A 23,311-nucleotide genomic window follows, 5' to 3' on the forward strand; every position below is an offset into this window, starting at 1 on the left:
TTATTTTTAGTAAATCAGTTGTATCACCATACACGTATTTTTAAATACAAGAGGGGAGAATACTCACTTTTACGTTCAACATATCCTTGCAATCAAAATTTACGTGTTAAGACATGTCGCAACTAACAATTTAAAAAAAAAATTGTTGATATCTTATACGGTTTCTGAAAATGAGTGGAAATCAGCCAAATTCAAAAAGTAGAATATGATCTTGACCTTTGACCTTGACCTAATTTTCAATTTTTTAGACAAAGGACCTCAAATCAAAAGATCCTAGGTCTCTATCACTTATGGATTACGAGATGGAAATGCATATCACTTATATCAAATGCATAAGGGGAAATAACTCTCATATGGAGCGTACATATCGCTTTGGTCAAATTAGGACAAATGATTGGAAGGATATAACGAGCAATTTTGTAAAATAAATTTCTCGTAATCTTTCACGGTTGCAAAGGAGTAGTGGACACAAGGAAATCAGTGTTTGGGGAGATAACTCCTATACAGTAAAGTATTCGGTTACGCAGGGTAAATTTCAAAAGCGCATAAACTGTTCGATATCATATACCAAATATTTAAGCGACATATTGGGAAACAAATATTTATCACGAGAACAAAATTAGGCGGAAGAAAAAAAAATCAGAAGAAAAACAATAGGTCTTTCCACAGAAAAGTGGAAAGACCTAAATAATCAGAAAAAAAACAATAGGTCTTTCCACAGAAAAGTGGAAAAACATAATAAAAACAAACAAATATTAAACAAAGAAGTGCAAAAAGTATCTATCAAGTTTTATAACCACATTCATTGCTTACTTCTATAGTCATGTATTTTAAATCAACCTGCAACGCTTAAAACATTTTACACAAAATATCCCTAAATAAGTATAGCATAATATAGAATATCTATTTAGTTACTATTATATAAATCATGTGAAAATTGGATACAGAAAATCGTACAAAACAAAATTGAACACTTAGTACATTAAAAAAGAGAAAATAATCAAGTAATTTAGCAGCATTGGTTTGTGCCAGACACTTCACTGTTTTATATGAACAAAACACACACCTGTTATTGATTTGTAGCGATTCTTTCTATTCTTGTAACACCATAGGAATAGTGTTTTGTTCCAAAGAATCCAAAATTTCAGCCAGTGTACAATATATAATGAAATTGTAGGCAAGTCTAAACTGGAAGACTGTCATAAAAAGTCGGAGAACGGTTATACATTGCGTTTACTTCGTCAATGACAAAATGATTTTAAACTCATCATGTGTCAAAATAGTGTTATGATTTATATTGCCAAATGTAGGAATGGTTGAAATATGTGCTTCTGGACCTTGATTTAAAAAAATACTCACTGTAGGTTTAGAAACGAAGGCTCCTGAGTTGGAAATAATGTCTTTGAATTTGTGAATTGCCTCATCCAAATGTAAATTGTATTCGTCACTGTCCACAATTTCCTGTTCAATATTTTCGACTTCTGTTCCATCTAGAATCTTTGAGTCGAAATCTTCAAGCAAGTTCCTCTTTTTCACCAGTGTTTCTATGGCTGCTGACAGTTCTTGATTTTTAAAATTATTTTCCAAAATTTTGTCATTTGTTTTATTTATCAGTCTTGTGGTGGCGCTTCTGTGTCCACTACGAATCGCTTTCAGTTTCTCCATTTGTGGAAGCACAATAATTCAAATAAGAATGATTGCTTGACCATGTAGTATTTTAAACTAAATTAGAGTTTTCATCATTCTCATTCACATAATTTTGAACTCTAAAAAAAATAATTATTATAGCATAAATTAATGATAATATCTTTTTCAACATCAGAAATTTTACTTCATAAATATCGTTGAAAATCTTTAAGCTAGATTGATGGTTTATTGCCATTTTGGAATGTCCTAAGACAATAGAGAAATATATAATTTCTACTTGTAGCAAGGGAACAAATTCGATGACACAATTTTTCTTTTTTATTATCTTAAAACATTTTATAAAAACCCATCTTCATCAAAGTTGTTATCGTTGGCTATTCTTGTAGGATCAATGGAAGTATTTTCTTAATGCTTACAGTATTGAAGACTAGCTTGTCCATTTTGATATGACAACTTCAACTTCGTACCTGTTTTGGTTCCTTCAACTTGTTGTTTTGTTACTGATGAGTATTTTACAGATGCAACGCGCGTTAGGTGCACATATGTTTTTAAACCTGGTCTCTGGGATGAGTTTATTGACTGAAATTATCAAGATTTGAATGGTGTTTTCCTACACTATTCGATTGTACACGCAAATATAGTTTTTTTTGCTGTTGTTATCTTTTTCTTCTTATCGTTCGCATTTACACTCGCATACCAGTCTGCTCAACAAATCTAGTGGTCTTTGTTATTAAAAGTTGTACGGATCCTATGTACTTCTCATCTTTAACTAGTTCAAATTATCTTGCTTCCTTGAATAATTATTACAAAGTTTCGTATGACAGTCAAGTGAACTAAATCAAGTATAACATTGTTAGTTATTGATTCATTTGCACAATTTAGTGGTCCAGTTTTGTTTAGTACAATACGGAAACTTTGAAAAAAGTTGGCCTTTTTGTTTCTTTAAAAGCAAGAACAATTCCCAAATCTTAGAGATGGTTTTGGCAAGTGGCAAAAACATAACAGTTAAATGTGCTTTTGCTTTTTACCACTCTTTCATTCAGATGTCTTTTGTGTCAAATATTTATAAGGAAGAGTTCTAAAACATATAATATTCGTCACAATCAAAAATATTCTGAGGCTTGTAATCCTGAAAAAATTGTCACATTTACAGTGTCTTTGTCGCCACTTTCACCACACACTTCTTTATTCTTGCATCATTTGCAACTGTCCAGCATTCCATTATGCAGTTGGCTTTATTAATATTACTTTTACTATTTGGTCCCGTCATTGTGTTATTGTTTTATGGTAAAATTTTGTATTCTTGTTTGCTAATGTGCTTGGTAGGCCTATTTAGGGTTTCCTTGAAACATATGACGTGGTTCTATACATTGCGTCAGTGTACTATTGTCTTTCATTTTTGTTAATGTGCTTTTACTGTTTGCCTATTTGTGCTTCTATGTAACATATTTGATTGTTTATCTAATCTAACATTTTTTTATATAAGAAATTGTCTGTATTTCGATAGTTATTTTGATTCGTGTGGTGTGTTTGAGCTTTTGACCTTGCCATTTAATGAGGGACTTTCCGTTTTAAATTGTCATCGGAGTTCAGTATATTTGTCATTTAACTTTATTCAAGTCTAGTCATATGTGAGGTCTTATTCCGCTGTGAAATATAAGGCCTTTACTTCAAAACTGAACCTCTCAGAGGAATGATTTTGCTCTGTCTTGCCATTGAGTACCTGATCAATTAATTCTCAATATTTCGACAAAATTTGAAAACATTATTGCAAAACTATCCGCATATAACTGGTTTTAAATTCCTTTCTTTTTTTCATAAATATCTGACACTGGTCCCTTTCTTTATCAGAGTTTTCGATCACCTTCAACCTTTTGTCTAAGCTTTAATCCTTCCTAGTCCATTTTGGCAATTTTCTTATATTCTCTGTGCACAAATAGGTATCATAGCCAAATTGTATAATGCTTGAATGAGTTCTACAGAAAAACTGAAGATAACGTACCTCAAAGACCTTATTTCCAATTAAGTTAAACCTATCTGAGCCCTTAACGAGCCTCAATTCACCTTACAATCTGTTTAAAATATACAATGCTGTTGATTTGTTAAATGGTTCAGTGGTTGTTATAGACATATTTCATGACTATATTTGATTTGTTGGATGTCACAAGTGGTCAAAGTACTAAGGTGTCTGATGATCAAAGTTGAACTGTGCATAATATCAATCATTGAATATCATGTTGAAAACATTTGAAATGCTCGAAAGCTCCAGAGTATGATTTTAAAATTATTTGTTCACACTTTAGCGACGTATTTAACAAATTCATAAGTTAACAATGCATGTTGGGTCAAATTACGTACATAGGTCATATCATTGAAATATATAGGTAACTTTAAACCGTAACAATAACGATTATATTACCTGAGATAATGTTCGTTATAAAAACATATCATTACAATGATTACATACAGTCTTATAAAATCACAAAATTTAAGATAAACTTGAAATTCGTTGAGATTGCAAGTAAGCAAGTGTGAAAATTAACACTTACTTTGTTTGGAATAATTAAACACGTACTTTAGATCAAATTAGTATTTATAGGCAAAATTCATCGTTATGTCGCAAAAGCACTGAATAATTGGCTCCAATGAAAATGATATTCATATGGCAACTGAGAGATTCTTTAGACAAAGTGGCCAACTCAGTGTATGATTAGAAAAATTTAGTTAAGATTTGAACAATTACGATTGGGAACAAAGACATACAAATGTCAAACGCCTTATCCTGTTACACTTATCGTGCTGATGTATTGCTGAAGTCTGTAAAATTACTAGCAACTCATTTGAAATGTCAACAGTATAAGAAGGGTTCATCGGAGACCAAAAGGTCTTAGTTGATCATGTCAACTTATAACTGATTAAATCCGAGATCGAGTGTTGAAATCCCGCTTGTGGTCAAACCACCAGCAATTACTGTAAAATTATTGCTTAACCTAATTATTTATTGCAGCGATATTTTGGCCAACCAATATGACGACACATATTTCATATATTTGGTATAAAGTACACATGTTGCAATTAGATTTGTTTTGTATTGAATATTGTATTGTATGATTGTAGTAATAATACATTCCTACGATCGTTCATCAAATACTGGGATTAAGACGTCCTATCAATCGATTGAGAGTGACCTACATGTATATACTTACTTCAACTCATCTTATACTTTTTCCTTCTGTTGTAAATTGCAGGTAAATTTAGGTCATCATTTTCTCGTCGGATCGGAAAGTTTTAACATATGTAATTATGTTTTAATGTCCCGGCCCTGATAACATCTGTAACAAACAAAATAGATTTACGTTTGTTAACATGGGCTCTTGTAAAAGGTTGTCTCCTTGGCAATTAACCTACATCTTCGTTTTTTTTTAATATATAAGGCTTTGTTTCCAATTATTTGTTTGCAACATTTTGAATATAGGCTAATGTTTCTCACTTATTGTAGGTCTTTGACCTCTTTCAAGGACTATTGGTACTAAGACAAGAATTTTATGATGCACAAAAAGGTCGAGAGGTTATGTCACTTATATTCTTACAACAATTTTCAAAGCTTAAATCGTATATAAAACAATTATATAACATCATGACTAAAGTAAACTAATTGGTTAATAGTCTTTAATTGCATAGACTTGTTTATTTTCCATAAACTAGTTTCATGAAATAGCTTTTTCGAAAAAAACAGATGAAATTGACTAGAGGCATTCAGCCAACTATAAAATAAACTGTAAAATACAACGTAAAATACAATAATGCGCTTACATACATGTAGATTTTACTGTTGCAACTGCTAAGATAACTACATATATTTGCTCATAACTTAACATTGATCCGATTTGGAAAACTCATTTAACAATTAAAATGATGCAAATGAATACTTACAAATAATTTGACAACTATGAAAGCCACTGTTTACTACCTGTATACAAATTGTGTGGTATTATTTGTTTCCAAAAAGTGCATGCACTAGTTGAGACTTCATATTTTGTTTTGTTCAAAACATCTATTCTTTTGTTAAAATGTTTCTTATGACCTATATTCAGGTTTCAGTAAGGTGCGTTTAAAAAACTCCTCAACCAAAGAATTACTTTACCTGAGAAGAGTTTCTTATTTCAAATGTCATTACAATCTATATTTTGTTATAAAAACAAGCTTATTCTCAAAATTTCGATAGACTTTGTTAGTGTTTTTCTTCTCTTTTAAACTGTTGGTACATTTCTTTATTGTCGTAATTTTTTATATTTGAATGTCATTCAGTTATACGTATATATCTGTACCGAAAACTGTTGCTTGAACCAACCGTTTTGTCAGAAGAATTACACTGGTTATATAGCAGTTTGACAAACACCAATTTTGATCATTGAGAAGCTTAATATTTCTTTTACAACACGACGTTATTAATACGTTTAGCTGACTTTACAAAGTTATCTCCCTGTAGTGTTAGGTACCACCTTAATATTTCTTTGTATCAATCATGACCAAATTCATTCAATAAACTACCTCCAATTGACGGCCCTTTTTATTCGGTTGACAGTTTTTCCTTTCTTTATACTACAATTTCACTTTGAAGTATTGAGGTGTAAGAGATGATAAAATCACTAAATGTTCTCCTTGACAACATTTATGTTTGTTTCTGCAATGAAGTTTCTCGACAGGTGGCTGGTACTCCCAAAGGCACTGTTATGAATGACATTTTATGGCAAAACTCAGATTAGAACCGTCGAAATTGTATTCAATTGATAAATTCAAAAACACTTATTATAAATGCCTGTCCAAGCTAACTTTGTGTTTTTGTTAAATGTTTTTTCTGATGCAGTACTTTATTTGAAAATTTTATTTCCCATAAAGGGAAACCTAGCTATAGCCCTTAACGAGCCTCAATTCACCATCCAATCTGTTTGAAATATACAATGCTGTCGATTTGTTTGATGGTTCAGTGTATGTTATAGAAATTTTTCATTACCATGTTTGTTTTGTTGGATGTCACAAGTGGTCAAATCACTAAAGTGTATGATGATCAAAGTTGAACTGTTTATAATAAAATTCATTGAATATCATGTTGAAAACATTTCAAATGATTGAAAGCTCCAGAGTATGATGTTAAAAGTATTTGTTAACACTTTAGCGACGTATTTAAAAAATTCATAAGTTAACAATGCATGTTGGGTCGAATTACGTACATAGGTCATATCATTGAAATATATAGGTAACTTTAAACCGTAACAATAACGATTATATTACCTGAGATAATGTTCGTTATAAAAACATATCATTACAATGATTACATACAGTCTTATAAAATCACAAAATTTAAGATAAACTTGAAATTCGTTGAGATTGCAAGTAAGCAAGTGTGAAAATTAACACTTACTTTGTTTGGAATAATTAAACACGTACTTTAGATCAAATTAGTATTTATAGGCAAAATTCATCGTTATGTCGCAAAAGCACTGAATAATTGGCTCCAATGAAAATGATATTCATATGGCAACTGAGAGATTCTTTAGACAAAGTGACCAACTCAGTGTATGATAAGAAAAATTTAGTTAAGATTTGAACAATTACGATTGGGAACAAAGACATACAAATGTCAAACGCCTTATCCTGTTACGTTACACTTATCGTGCTGATGTATTGCTGAAGCCTGTTAAATTTCTAGCAACTCATCTGAAATGTCAAAAGTATAAGAAGGGTTCATCGGAGAACAAAAGGTCTTAGTTGATCATGTCAACTTATAACTGATTAAATCCGGGATCGAGTGCTGAAATCCCGCTTGTGGTCAAACCACCATCAATTATTGTAAAAGTATTGCTAAACTTAATTATTTATTGCAGCGATATTTTGGCCAACCAATATGACGACACATATTTCATATATTTGGTATAAAGTACACATGTTGCAACTAGATTTGTTTTGTATTGAATACAATCTTAAATTGATATCACTTTTAAAAATGCATAACTATATGATTGAAGTGATAATTTGGATCCAAACGTTTTTAAAGAAGAGATAGAAGAATACATTCCTACGATCGTTCATCAAATACTGGGATTAAGACGTTCTATCAATCGATTTAGAGTGACCTATATAAACTTACTTCAACTCATCTTATACTTTTTCCTTCTGTTGTAAATTGCAGGTAAATTTAGGTCATCATTTTCTCATCGGATCGGAAAGTTTTAACATATGTAATTACGTTTTAATGTCCCGGCCCTGATAACATCTGTAACAAACAAAATAGATTTACGTTTCTTAACATGGGCTCTTGTAAAAGGTTGTCTCATTGGCAATTAACCTACATCTTCGTTTTCTTTTATATATAAGGCTTTGTTTCCAATTATTTGTTTGCAACATTTTGAATATAGGCTAATGTTTCTCACTTATTGTAGGTCTTTGACCTCTTTCAAGGACTATTGGCACTAAGACAAGAATTTTATGATTCAAAAAAAGGTCGAGAGGTTATGTCACTTATATTCTTACAACAATTTTCAAAGCTTAAATCGTATATAAAACAATTATATAACAACATGACTAAAGTAAACTAATTGGTTAATAGTCTTTGATTGCATAGACTTGTTTATTTTCCATAAACTAGTTTCATGAAATAGCTTTTTCGAAAAATGCAGATGAAATTGACTAGAGGCATTCAGCCAACTATAAAATAAACTATAAATTACAACGTAAAATACAATAATGCGCTTACATACATGTAGATTTTACTGTTGCAACTGCTAAGATAACTACATATATTTGCTCATTACTAAACATTGATCCGATTTGGAAAACACATTTAACAATTAAAATGATGCAAATGAATACTTACAAATAATTTGACAACTATGAAAGCCACTGTTTACTACCTGTATACAAATTTTGTGGTATTATTTGTTTCCAACAAGTGTATGCACTAGTTGAGGCTTCATATTTGTTTGGTTCAAAACATCTATTCTTTTGTTAAAATGTTTCTTATGACCTATATTCAGGTTTCAGTAAGGTGCGTTTAACAAACTACTCAACCAAAGAATTACTTTACCTGAGAAGAGTTTCTTATTTCAAATGTCATTAAAATCTATATTTTGTTATAAAAACAAGTTTATTCTCAAAATTCCGATAGACTTTGTCAGTGTTTTTTTTCTCTTTTAAACTGTTGGTACATTTCTTTATTGTCGTAATTTTTTTATATTTGAATGTCATTCAGCATGTTCAGTTATACGTATATATCTGTACCGAAAACTGTTGCTTGAACCAACCGTTTTATCAGAAGAATTACACTGGTTATATAGCAGTTTGACAAACACCAATTTTGATCATTGAGAAGCTTAATATTTCTTTTACAACACAACGTTATTAATACGTTTAGCTGACTTTACAAAGTTATCTCCCTGTAGTGTTAGGTACAACCTTAAGATTTATCAATCATGACCAAATTCATTCAATAAACTACCTCCAATTGACGGCCCTTTTTATTTGGTTGACAGTTTTTCCTTTCTTTATACTACACTTTCACGCTGAAGTATTGAGGTGTAAGTGATGATAAAATCACTAAATGTTGTCCTTGACAACATTTATGTTTGTTTCTGCAATGAAGTTTCTCGACAGGTTTCTGGTACTTCTAAAGGCACTGTTACAGTTATGAATGACATTTTATGGCAAAACTCAGATTAGTTGTATTCAATTGATAAATTCAAAAACGCTTATTATAAATGCCTGTCCAAGCTAGTTTTGTGTTTTTGTCAAATGTTTTTTCTGATGCAGTACTTTATTTGAAAATTTGAATTTATATTCTCACTTAATGGGCCAGTTGAAAGACGATTATGGCTGTTACTTGACCTTTGGTCTAAAATTGTTATTTTGACACTTGTTGGAAACACGACCTTTTTAACCTGTTGATATTTCGCATATGGATTCAGAACCTCAAGTCAATGTGTTGCGTTCCATGGAAGATAATTACTCATCCTGACATTGATCATTGAAGGTCAAATTATTGAGTTTTTCCATTTCAAAAATCATAAACAGTAAATGTTCAAACCAATTTGAGCATTTATTACAGCGAATGTCGGACAAAAATAAATTATTTTGATAATTGCAAAATTAAATATCATGCATTACCGCAAACAAATTATGATTTAACAATATATGCTGATATTTTTTTGTAATTATAAAAACAATGCTAACATTTCTGAATAAACAGTATACTCTTGTTTGACATACCAAGACCTTATCAATGCACCGTATGTGTGAACATTTAGATCATCCTCGCAATGGACCCCTAATAAAGTAAATCAATCACTGTTCATGTATATCGACAACTATTTATGGTACAGACCTCCATCCTACACCATTGATAGTCTTAACTACCGTGATTGGACATTTCCATTTTGTCACAGTTTTATTCCCTCGATTACATGCCCTGCTCCCTTCATATATATATATATATCATATACAGTGAAACCTGTGTCGGAATAAACAGGGTTTTTCTGCAATGATATGTATATTTTTGGAACAGGACAATGTGTTGGTTAATGCAGGTTGTTGGAAATACAAAGGTGTCGGATAAGGCAGTTTCACTGTAGTGTTAAATATCATGAAAGCTATGTTTTATTTTCTAGTGCTTTTATAGGTTTAAGAGTTTACAAGTGTGACGTCCATTTTCAAAGAACTAGTACACATTTTAGCTTTTTGGTAAAAATACAGCCCGCCTCCGAATGCTGAATTTCCAGCTGTTTTGAAGACCAATCTGGGGCTTTGGCTGTTTTCGGCTCTTTGGTCGAATAAATGTATATTTACATTTTTCATTTTAATTCTCAATGCTTTTAATTTGCCTTACAACACTGTTATTGATTATTTTTTTCGCTGATGTCAGTAACTTCATCGTCTTCATTTTGTTAATTATATATTTTATACGTTTTAGATCATCATCCATAAATATTTGGAACTGCTATGACCATTCATTCTTTCGATAGTCAAGTCAAAGGGGCGATTTCATATCATTCTGCCAAGGGCAACTAAAGTTAGGGAGAACTGACAATATTGTGTTTTTTAATAAGCCAGTTTTAACAAAATGTATAGACATATATAATAAACACATCATTATTGTATCGTATGTGTTCATATCAGATAACCATATATGATAAATGTACATAAAGGCCAATGAAACATACATTCATAAATAGTTCTTACCTGTGTGTGGTGGATTTATCTACAAATAACATCTGATTGTTATATAAAGATCATAACAGGTCAATGGTGAAGATAAATTAAAATAACTTGCTACCAAGTTTTCAATGTAGAACAGATATTTGTGGTTTACATGTTTTGAAGTTGGAATAAGGTCTCTGTCGCTTTTTAAAATCAAATATTACTTCACACTACAAATACATGAGAAGGTTAATTCCAACTGACTTCCAAGGGAGAGAAGTTTTGTTTTCTGTTATACTATGATTTTTAATTTAATTTATTTTTTTTAAATTCTAGAGCATAGATAAAAGGAAAGTATTGTTTTAAATTATTGTCATTTGCTTAATTTGGGATGACTTTGTGTAAATACGGTGATGATTAAGAATTATTGAACGTATTGGTAATTCATGTTATCTTAAGTCTATATCGAAAGTGATGACGACCATTCCAAGTACAATTTGTTTAGAATCCATGTTATGTTACTGCACTAGTTTTAATGAAATATGTCGATATTAAATAAGCGTTTTAAGAAAAAGTAAAAAAATAAATTACCAAACGAGGGATATTCTATTTGAAAAGTCTCTTAGCAAATGGCACAACCAAAAACTCGATTTCATCAAGCGACTGGATAACAGCTGTTATACTCCTGACAAGCATTGTACTATGTAAAAAATGGCGGACCAAATCCTGTTTTATAACTAGCTTAACCTTTCATTTGTATGACAGTCGTATAAAATTTCAAAAGATTGACAATGATGTGTGAACAAAACAAACAGACATAATGGGTAAAAATGTCAAAATAAGAAGTACATCAGTCAAAAATCTTAATCGATATAAAAACAAGCAAATATTCAACAAAGTTTAACAAAAAAGGCATATAGACAAAGCACTTTATCAAAAACGAAAAAACAAAAATAACCATTGCACAATAACCATGATAACACAACGACGTGATGTAAAAGTACTGAGCCACGTCAAATGGATATCGCCAAACATAGAATAAACAGTAAAGGTAATAATTAACAAAGACAAATAAAAGAATATTATAACACATTATTAAGAAGATAAACATTTTCAGTAACTAAATCTATTTTTCAAGACCATCTTGTATCATTTGTGAATTTGAAACGGAATATGTTTCAAAAAGATCTTGGTTTTTCCGATGACCAACCTCAGAAAAAGGACTAGCCATTCTTTGACATTCACCTGGTTCGTCTCCTTTCTGTTCAGATAGTATCAAAGGTACCAGGATTATAATTTAGTACGCAAGACCTGCGTTTCGTCTACACAAGACTCATCAGTGACGCTCATATCGAAATATTAATAAAGCCAAACAAGAACAAAGTTGAAGAGCATTTAAAATCCTAAACTTCAAAAAGTTGTGCCAAATACGTCTTAGGTAATCTATGCTTTGGGTAAGAAAATCCTTAGTTTTTCGAAAAATTCAAAGTTTTATAAACAGGATATTTATAAAAATGACCACATTATTGATATTCATGTCAACACCGAAGTGTTGACTACTGGGCTGGTGATGCCCTCGGAGACGAAACGTCCACCAGCAGTGGTATCGACCCAGTGGTGTAAATAGTTATCAAAGGTACCAGGATTATAATTTTGTACGCCAGACGCGCGTTTCGTCTACACAAGACTCATCAGTGACACTCATATCGAAATATTTATAAACCCAAACAAGAACAAAGTTGAAGAGCAGACACTTGTGACTTTTACAAAGCCTGAGTAGTAGCTGCTAGCAAATTTTCAGACCGAATGAGTTAAGAGATGTAAATACCATATGCGGGTGTAGTTGATATATTGGTAAATGGCAGGGGAAATTGAAAATTTCTAAATTTAAATCCTCTCGTTTGTCATTGATTTCGGTAAAAAGAGGATCGGTCGCTTATGTTAAATTCGAATCTAAAATGATACAGAAGAATTTTCTAAATTTCTAATTCTGGAGGATATATTGGCGAAATTTTACAAGTGTTAGCTTCCTCAGGTATAAGTAAGACTAGATGATCTTTTCTATTCTGTTAACAATTCATTTTGGTTGTTTTCCATTAGATATATATGTGCTAGTTATCTCAAACTTTTCGTCCTCAGATTGTTAAGGAAAATTCTAATTACATACTGAATTCCTAGAGTTTTATATTATAATTTGGTTCTTATTAAAAAAAAATAAGACTTCTTAACTGCATTGTTACTTGCCATCAATGAACAGATAAACGTTAAGAGACAATGAAACGTCAACAGAATTTGATTACGCAACGTCATTTGCCAAACATGTTTACGGCCGCAACGTCAACTGCTAATCAAATTGCCGAGTGCCATTGAGTACAGATTCATGCCATAAATGTTTCCCATCAACTGAATTGCCAAAGAATCAAGGAAAACCTTAAATGCCCTAAAGTTCCAACCGCATAATTGCCAAAACCAATTAATGGGTTGAACAAATGCAAAACCAGAAGGTTTAAAACAGAACCCAAAACATGTCGGACAGAATTTGTTGACCTTTCTAACAATTATTTTGGCGTTTGCAACATGCAGTCTTTGCTTTTGACCGTGACACATTCATTCAAAAATAACACAAAAATAATCTAGTGTTGCGTTTCTAAAGTCGGTCAGTATACGTAAGATAGTTTAAAAATGTACGTTTGAATACGGAACAACATTCGAATGAACTTCTAATATATCAATAATAAAACTACCCGAAATAGAGACAATTATTTTCACAATACATGACTTGTATAATTCATTTGTGTATTTTTACAGGTGAACCTAATAATAAGAATGTTGAAAATTGCGGTCAAATACTCAAGGACTCAACTTGGAAGGATTCACTTTGAAATGATACAAAGGTCAAACTCCCGGTTATTTGTAAAAAAAAAGTTGATTTAAGCACGAAAGATTTTTTTTTAAAAGTCCCTTTTCAAACAGGAACAGAAAAGCTAACGCATTTAAAACGCAATTAAAAACCCAGAGCAAACTGAAAAGCAGTGAGAACATCAGACGTGAAATAATCAAACACATGACTTTTCACTTATGTCAAAACGGTTAATATATTTCATTCAATGTATAAAAAGGAATAAAGAAGAAAAAATGGTTACAGGAGGATAAACGGCAAAAGGCAACAAAGAAAACATAGATCGATGACAAACATATAATTTATCAGATTGTATAAACAAATATTTTGTCTATGAGAATGCATTCGTTACGCACAAAATTGCAAAGAACAAGTTTTGAAAATAATTTCTAAATGTATCTGGAAGGGTAACATGAACGGATTCTACATCACTTACAAGTTGAGACAGCCCTTAGTAACAGTTTTAGTGAAATTCTGTGGTACGTTTCACAAACGCAAAAGGGGGAGTCTCAATTTCATCTTGGCTTATTTCTCGCTACATTGAAGGCCTGTTGGTGACCTTCTGCTGTTGGTTTTTTTATTTGGTCGGGTTGTTGTCTCTTTGAGACATTCCCCATTCTCAATTTTATTCAGATATAAAAGACATAAATACAAGAATAAAATAAATGTATTGCCGAAAGAAATGATGTCAGTGTACTATTTAGAAATGTTTTGTTTAACAATGTTTAACATTTTAAAGGTAAACGCTAACGCTCCGTGTAAAATATCGACAAATATAATGCCTACCCATGTTAAAATGAGCATAGAGCATGACATGAAGGAATTATTTCTAAAATAAATTACTCCATGTACAAAGTGTTACAAGTGCATATCAATACATTTACAAACAAATGACAACTAATATACCGTTTTATAACGTTCATGGATCGACACCCGCCCATCCGATCTCCCGTGGACAGCAGTGGGCGTGTATTCCACGCTATACCGTGGACCGGTCGGTGGCCGTGGACGACCGATGTCCATTCAATGCACACGACATACCGTGGACAAGTGAACACGTGGGCGGGCGTGGACCGAAATGTCCACCCGATGCACACACCCAACGTTGGCGCGAGGAAATGACAAAGTCCATGTGGGCTGTAGTGTATATGTGTCAAGATAAAAAGATAAAAACAGAGCTTCATATATCTTATTCGACTTATTGTCATATTACAAACAGTTAAAAAAATATTATGTAAGGTTCTTTGAAGACATTAAACATGCTAAACCTACAATTTGTAAATTGAAACACAAATTTTAAATCATGCATGTGGATGTTCAATTAAGTCTTGTGACGAAATATAAGAACATTAATATTGATAGAAATTCTTAGCTACTATTTTTCGATATGACACAGCTAAGTCATTAGCATATTTTATTGATTCATATAGGGGTAAATTCAGTAAAAAATCTCCCATTGACTTTAATGCTAATCTATGTGTGGAGATAAATTTATACCAGATTTACCTTTAGAAATTAAAATCTTTCATATATCATTCATGAGTACAAATGTAGCCCTATCTTTTGCAACAATAAAAACATAGGGTCATGCGGCATTTTTGGGCATTCACATGGCCTTGTTTACAAACAATGTAGATTCGCACTGAATTCCTATACTGACCCCCATTACTTTTCAACCCTGAAGGGAAAAAAAATTGTACATTCAGCATTTATTTTTAATTTTTTTTCAACTCTAGTTTTGATCCATCTACCAAAAAATATTTATTACAAACATTATCTGCCAATCAGAAGAGCATATAACTTCAGTGTTATACAGAAAGCTCTCCCCTAAATGGGCGGTCCCTGATGACGTATATTTATTTACTGAATTTACCCCTATAGTATTAATTTATACAATTTAAACTGCTCGTATTTTTGAAGCTCGCTATCCCTTCAGTGCCTTCTGCGAAAACCATGGTAATCTATCTATGTCAACGTTTCCACCACATATTATAATGCCAATTTTCTTCATACTAGGATCCATTTGTCTTAACTTTTCTGACATGGCAGCAGCTACTGTTGCTCCAGAAGCCGCTTCTAAAACCAACTTAAATAAAACAAAATATAGTTTTAAAAATGTCACAAAAAATTAAAAGAGGGAATATATCTTCCTCATGCGAAGCTCGGATCACTTGCCCGGTTATGACTATATGTTTGTTCTGTTTGGATTTTACATCTTTTTAAATAGTTTTAGATTTTAAAATATTTTGACCTTGAGCCATACTACAGTGACATTAACTGATGAAACGAGTATCTGGTGCAATAAAATTTATCAGTTTTTGTTGTTAGTTTCACTTCAATTTTCATTATTCCATTCTATGAGGAAAACATCCTTATTAAAAAAAACAACATTACATTCTATATTGATAATTTCAGTTTATCGACGCTTAGTAAAATGTGAAAGGCCGTATGATATACAGATACACGTCTTGACATACATATACAATGTACAACAAAAACATTGCAAGATCAATATCTTCAAAATTGAATCTTGTAAGATAGATTATTAAACTGATGGCTAATTTGCATCTAAAGAAATATATTTCATTGTGTGGTCAAGACTTTCATTACATGTTAATGTGTAAAAAAGAATTATAGTCACTACCAAATGTCACGATCGTATATTTTCTAAGTACTTGTAGGAGAACATAATTTATACACCAAAATTTGTTTACCGAATTGTTAAATTTGCATATAGTGCATTATCTTACCTCCAATACATTCATAGGAATATAATTGGTTTAAGACGTCCGCGTGGAAACCGTGTATATCATATTAGGTAAGTAAGAAGGCGGGGCTAATTTCAATACACGGCGAGTAGTTGAGGACCATGTTAGATGTGGACACTACTTGGTTATTTAAATGTATTGAAAGTTCAGTTTAATATTGTTATATCAAGGTTGTTGTAATTAAATTGTTATTGTTGACATTTGTTGTTTGTGCAGACCAATGAAAGAAGTTCTTGAAATTCAACACCTGAACACTTAAATATAAATGTAAGAAGATGTGGTATGCATACAAACTAGTTACTCTAATCTAAGTCTAACTTCAACAAATAAAGCTTCGCTCTGACCCCATATGGAATTTACTGACTCCGTATATATCGTATTAGGTCACTAACACACTATGTAACTAATAATGTCAGGTTGAAATACAAAGACCAACCAAAAGTATATTATCGCACCTCGGGTAAATAGTCACATTGTGATTTTAACGCCGTCACGTGGTGACCCCCTATTGGCCGGTAGGGTGTCAGTAAATTTCATAGGGGATATCTTGGCGGCGATGGAAGATGACGAAGGTGCCGCTTCGAATTTTCAAAACGGTATTTTAGATCAGTTGATCAGTAAACAAAATCAGTCCTTTAACAGAAGTTAAGCTTTAAGTTTAATTTCCCATTGCAAACAACATGTGACATCATATTTCGTCTGCAACAAAATGGAGAAATTTGGAACGTCATCACGTCAGGACATTGACGATAAAAGACGGAACATTAACTCCGACAAGACACAAAAAATTAACACCCTATATGGAAAATTGTTCAGGGAAAATCTTACCAGTAAAAACCATGAAGCGGACTTTGAAAGATTTACAACATAACTTTTGGATGAAGCGTTGTCTCATTTCTACCTTGATGTTAGAAAAATAGATTGCTCAATGTATTAAACCTCTTCCTTGGAATCGATTCGACATTGCTTAGATCGCCACCTTAAAGCACCTCCGAATAATAAGGTATTTGACCCATATATAGAGATTGTACGAATTTGTGACCGGTAACAGACATTATCTGAGCATCATTAAATTACTTTAAAATGTTGTTTTTTATGATACCTACACTATAGATCATATATAATTTTGTATTCCAGGCTCAATGTATTGTCCAATAAAATCCTTTATAAAGTATACAGACAAACTGCACCCTGATTGTGATAGGTAAGTAAATCTAGCAATAAATAAGACTACAACCTTCAAACTATTTTAAACACGTCAATCATAAGGACCAAAACCCCAATAAACATGAAACAACATTGGTAAATAAAAAAAAAGGAAAAAAATCCACCGAAAGTGTATCAAATATGGTATGCATATGTCTCAATTGTTTTAAAGGTAAAGAAAAAATATATTTTTTAATGTTAATTCTTCATTTTATTCTTCATTTAAAAAAATTAGATTGCGGCAGCGTCCAAGGGACTGTTGGGATGATGATGAAAACGAAATATAGTATTACAACGCAGTTGTTGGGGAGGAAAAGCTGAACACATTTATGAGTGACCTGAGTTTAACATGCCAAAAAATATACAAATCATTCAATCTTCAATTTTGTAAAGAAATAAATTTAATGATGCTCAGATAATGTCTATTACCGGTCACAAATCCGTACAATCTCTATCCGTTTATCAACGGGTAGACACGCAAATAAAGTTAGAAATGGGCACCTGCTCTTATTGAAGCAGACACTCCACAGAGTTAACATTCCGATTTCGAAGGATTTGATTTGAACGCTATATTAGGGGACTTTGCTTATTAGGAATCATCTATAAAAAAAAGTAAAATCACAAAAATACTGAACTCAGAGGAAAATCAATTTGTAAAGTCCATAATCACATGGCAAAATCAAAAAACAAAACGCATCAAAAAAGAATGGACAAGAACTGTCATATTCCTGACTTGGTACAGGCATTTTCAAATGTAGAAAATGGTGGATGTTAGAAACACAAGACAAGCTGCCGGTCAACAATTATTTCACAAATGTACAGTGACAATTGTTCAAAATCTAACATTGCTATATTCATACTAGAAAATACTTTAAACACTTGTTAGAAAATGTGTTAATAAATTCCTATTGTTATTGTTATTATTATGATATTTCATACTTAACTTGACACAAAACGTTCTCAATGCGATAAATTCGTTATACGGTTCGCTACTGACCCCTACGGATCCATAGCCGGTTAGTAAAATATATAGGAAACACGGGCTACGGCCTGACCCCCTATGGGTTTTACAAACCCTCTATGGATCCGCCTCACCCCTTATCGGTTTTACTAACCCTCTATTAATCCGTCGTGGGTCAGTAGCAAACCATAAAACTTATACTATTATACTAAAATATAAATTTACATTTACCTTCATATGTTGAAATGCAAACTGCATACCCTTTATAATATCTTCTTTTCCCTGAATAATAGTAAGCGGTTGTCACGTTTTTTTTTGTATATACTTCTAGTAGCTAATAATGTGGTAATATAATCATACATTACAAACAGTCTGATTCGTCAAATATAATACATAAAGCTACCATACTAAAATGTAAAGATAGAATACTACTGAAGAAGGGTTGAGTTCCATATGTCTGCAAGTTATAGATAAGGAAATTGAATTGGCGTAGAGTAATAAAAAGACTATACAAAAAATTAATCAATAAGACAAGCGTCTTTTGGTTTCGTGACTGCATAATTTCTCGGAATTAAAAGGAAGACGAAACTTTTGATATACAAAAAAGAGTCAAAATATGCCAATAGGAAATTCAACTTCCAGAGTTGAAAAAAACACTATCAATAAAAACAAACTACAGTACACAAGCTCCAAAAGGCATATTCAAACTCAGATGTCTAAAACAAACTGAAATTTCCTTGAAACAAAATGTTCAACAAAAAACAATAAAAAGACTAACAAAAGTATACATAACACAACATAGAAACTAAGAACTAGACAACACTAGCCCCATCACAAACAGGATGTATCGTATGTGCTCCGGAAGGGTGAGTTATCTTTTGGCCTCGTGTGATACCTGAGCTTTTGCTCTTATAAATGCAACCCGGTGATAAGTTTAATTCGTTAAGTCATGGTTTAGTCATGGTTAAGTCATGGTTAAGTCATGTTTAAGTCATGATTAAGTCATAGCCATGGTTTAGGAAAAAAGATCGGGATTCAGGTTACGACAATTGATCGTTTCAGAATCTAGAGCATCATGGGTAATTTCATCGTTCGTACCCCAAATTTAAAGTGAAATAACGTTACCTCATTGGTTGAACTACCATTGTTTATATAACGTTTTAAACCAATCAAAACGCTTTTGTGTACGCTTTTGAAGATATTACTCAGGATGCATTAGATATTGAAACGGTGAATTGGAAAAGATTTGTGGTCATCTGTGAAACAACGTTCACCATACTCGTGATTTCGTCCGTATATTTTTGTAAGGGGATTTCAACTTCCCGAAGTAAATACCTTATTAGCAACACCCGTACATCAACGAAAAAGACAAACCAATAACAATACCGAACTCCAAAAAAAACCTTAAAACGAAAAGTCTCTTAGCAATTGATAAAATCACAAGCTCAAACTCATCAAACACATGTAAAATCACTGTCATGGAAACATTGGTAAAACATGCAAGCTCTAAAATATCAAAACATCTGGGGGTATGCCTCTTGTCAATTTTAAGATGTACATGTAAATCAATATTTAAGGCAGACCTAACTGTAACTGCTGTCTCCTTTATCTACAATTCGTGGGATAGACATGATAGAGGCGTTCAATATTATCAATTTACATCCAATTGTTTAGTGAGAGGAATCTGAAGTTGAAAAATAATAATAGCGTCTTTCCATTCATCATAAGAAGTTCATTGCGAAATCAGCCGCATAAATAAATGCACGAAGGGAACAGTTGGTTATCATAGGAATGAAGAACGCTTGTTGAAAATCAGAATCTGTACATGTTATTTGTTATGGCATGTCGGTAATTTAGGTATCAAATACAGTGATGGAAGACCTAGGTCTTTATATCTGGTTGCAACTAAGAAGGAACATAACACAGACATATGATCATTTAAGATTTTCTCGTCAGTAACAGTTTTCAATTGAATTTTCCATACCTGATTTCTTTATTAAGCAGTGTATGTCATTTGCTTTTACAAACAATATTTTAGTGGGGATTTTTTTGCAGTAAATATTAAAAGATCGATGTAGCTTGTGCTTTAAGTGCCAGTCTTTGTAAGAATCAGGCAATTTAGGTAAAAATTAAAACATGATTAGAAAAAAACCATCGAGCTAATCATGCTATTTAATACTAACCATTATCCTGAGTTAAAAAGTATGAGTCTTTCGTTTGTGTGTGTCTGGTTATATCAAATAACTTGGTTAGAAAATTGGTTAGAATGATATCAAATTACAGAGTATTCGTTAATTTCTAGTGTATTTCAACCAATTTGTATCTTCTATTACCAGAACAGAATGTTTTCACCACTGCCTGATTCTTAAGCAGACTGGCACTTAATAAATCCATTCAGTTCTTCAGTTCTAATTTGTTTCAACGACCTCACGGATTTAACCCATACGAGTATATACGTCTTCCCCTTTACGTTTGGCCATTGCCTCGAAAAATCGTTAACTTAATGCATTTTAATTTAGTATTTTGAAGTTATGTTTACAATTAATGGATGTTTAACTGAATTAGCAAATAATGATAAAGAAATGCATTTTGATACAAACAATATTTTTTTTATGTGATCGTACCTTTTGGAAAACATGTTTTGCGAATACTGAAAATCATTGTATCAAATCTAAATAGTTTGGTTTAATGTCAGGAATATGACAATTGTTTTTCATTCGATTAATGTGTTTGACGTTTTCATTTTTCTACTTGACTACGGACTTTTCGTTTTGAATATTTCTCAGAGTTGGGAATTAATAAAACACATTGTAGCACAATATCGATCGTCTGTTTTGTTCACGCATCCTTGTCAGTATAATGGAATCTGATGCGACTGTCATACAACTGAGAGGTTTAGCTAGCTTTAAAACAAGGTTCAATACACCATTTTCTTCACATGAAAATGCCTTAACCAAGTCAGGAATATGACAGTTGTTATCCATTCGTTTGAAGTGTTTGAGCTTTTGATTTTGAGTTTGATTGGGGATTTTCCGTTTTGAATTTTCCTCGGAGTTCAGCATTTTTATGATTTTACTTTTTATTATACATTAAGAGTGACTGTTGCAAATCCATGTTTACTTTTTTTTTATCATCAGAAAGTTAATACATGTAATAGCAATCGTCTCATACATTATTTCAAAATACATGTTCATATTCCCTCTGTATCATCAATATGAAATAAAAGAATTCTCTGCACCTATACGTTGAAAGCATCAGGAACAAGATGAACGTATATGATAGAAAGGGTACAAAATTATGTAATTTTTTATTTATTGATCAACACTGCCTTAAGCCGACACAATACAAAAATGCATTATACAGGTATATTTTATTCTACTGTATGACTTACAACAGTGAAGACATCCTTTTCTACTAGATCACAGATAATAGGAAAAGTGAGGTGACCTAATTGCTGTTGGCTAATTCCGTCTGCTATCGTATCCAGAATTTTTGGAGGGTTTGGCCACAATCTTTCACCTTAAATTAATTATACATTGTGATGTTTTTTATTACATCTCGAATTGAAAGTTGACTTATTGTAATAAAGAAGACAAAGCAAAATTACGGTTAAGTTAGTGTTCACCTGAAGGTAAAGTTATAAAACAGAAACAACTGAAATATATCTTTTAAAAACAATCCATGTACATGTAGTTCATGGGACAAGGACATCATAACATAAAATATAAGTTACAATGAAGAAAAATCAAAAATCGACAAGGCATCAATACTTTCAAGTATCAGATTTCTAAAAGTTTCATAGATATAAGTGTGTGATTTAAAAGAGTTGTACAATGTAGAAGACGGATTTCTACCGTCTTACTGTGTAGAGAATAAAGTAAACATAGATATCAGGAATAAATTTTGTATATACGTCAGACAAGCGTTTCGTCTACAAAAGCCTCATAAGTGATGTCCGAATCCAAACAAGTTGAATATTTCAAATAAAGTATGAAGTTGAAGAACATTAAGGGCCAATATTCCAAAACGTTTTGTCAAATACAGCTAAGATAATATATTCCTTAAGTAGAAAGGCCTTAGAATTTTAAAAATTCGAAAGTTTTGTAAACAGCTAAAGACTGATTTCTGCTTTACTTAAAAGATTAATATATAATGCATTGCATTATTTCAAATAATTAAGAGATTTAGAAAGTTGTGATATCACTGTATCACATTATGATTGATTCAGAGCAGTTTAAAAGCGTTTAAAAAAATATTGGATTATATTCTAAATACAATAACTATGTTTGATCACTTGATTTAATTAACAGTATTAATTTAAGGGGAAAAAATAGTACGAGGTTTGTAGGTCGTTAGAAACAGGAAGAAACCCGAGAACTTCCGTGTTTTTCTCTTGTTTCGTAGCGATCTCAAATACTAGTACTTAGATTACACTTTATATGTCCCTTCAATGTACGGATATTAATTCTATCATGCACAGTTGTATATGTTATGCATCCCCCTCCCGTACAGCTGTATTGTTTTTCCATAAAATCGACAGGGCTTTAAAAGCTTTTTAAAACCACGACGAAAACCATAAATCGAACTGTGAAGTAGACATAACTCTAAAATTCAATTTACAATTAATGTAACCATTCCCTC

General features: G+C 31.9%; 1 protein-coding gene across 1 annotated transcript in view; it reads right to left on the minus strand.

The window, feature by feature from the left end:
• Positions 1-15,659: 15,659 nt before the first annotated feature.
• Positions 15,660-23,311, minus strand: part of LOC134699339 (probable serine racemase) — a 42,289-nt gene continuing 34,637 nt past the window's right edge. Inside the window, exons 8-10 of the mRNA XM_063560949.1 lie at positions 22,062-22,189; positions 18,902-18,952; positions 15,660-15,821 (exon numbers count right to left, since the gene is read on the minus strand). Coding sequence (XP_063417019.1) covers positions 15,660-15,821; positions 18,902-18,952; positions 22,062-22,189 — 341 coding nt within the window. The remainder of the gene's footprint in view (positions 15,822-18,901; positions 18,953-22,061; positions 22,190-23,311) is intronic.

Source organism: Mytilus trossulus, unplaced genomic scaffold (assembly GCF_036588685.1).
Source record: "Mytilus trossulus isolate FHL-02 unplaced genomic scaffold, PNRI_Mtr1.1.1.hap1 h1tg000050l__unscaffolded, whole genome shotgun sequence".
Lineage (NCBI taxonomy): Eukaryota > Metazoa > Mollusca > Bivalvia > Mytilida > Mytilidae > Mytilus > Mytilus trossulus.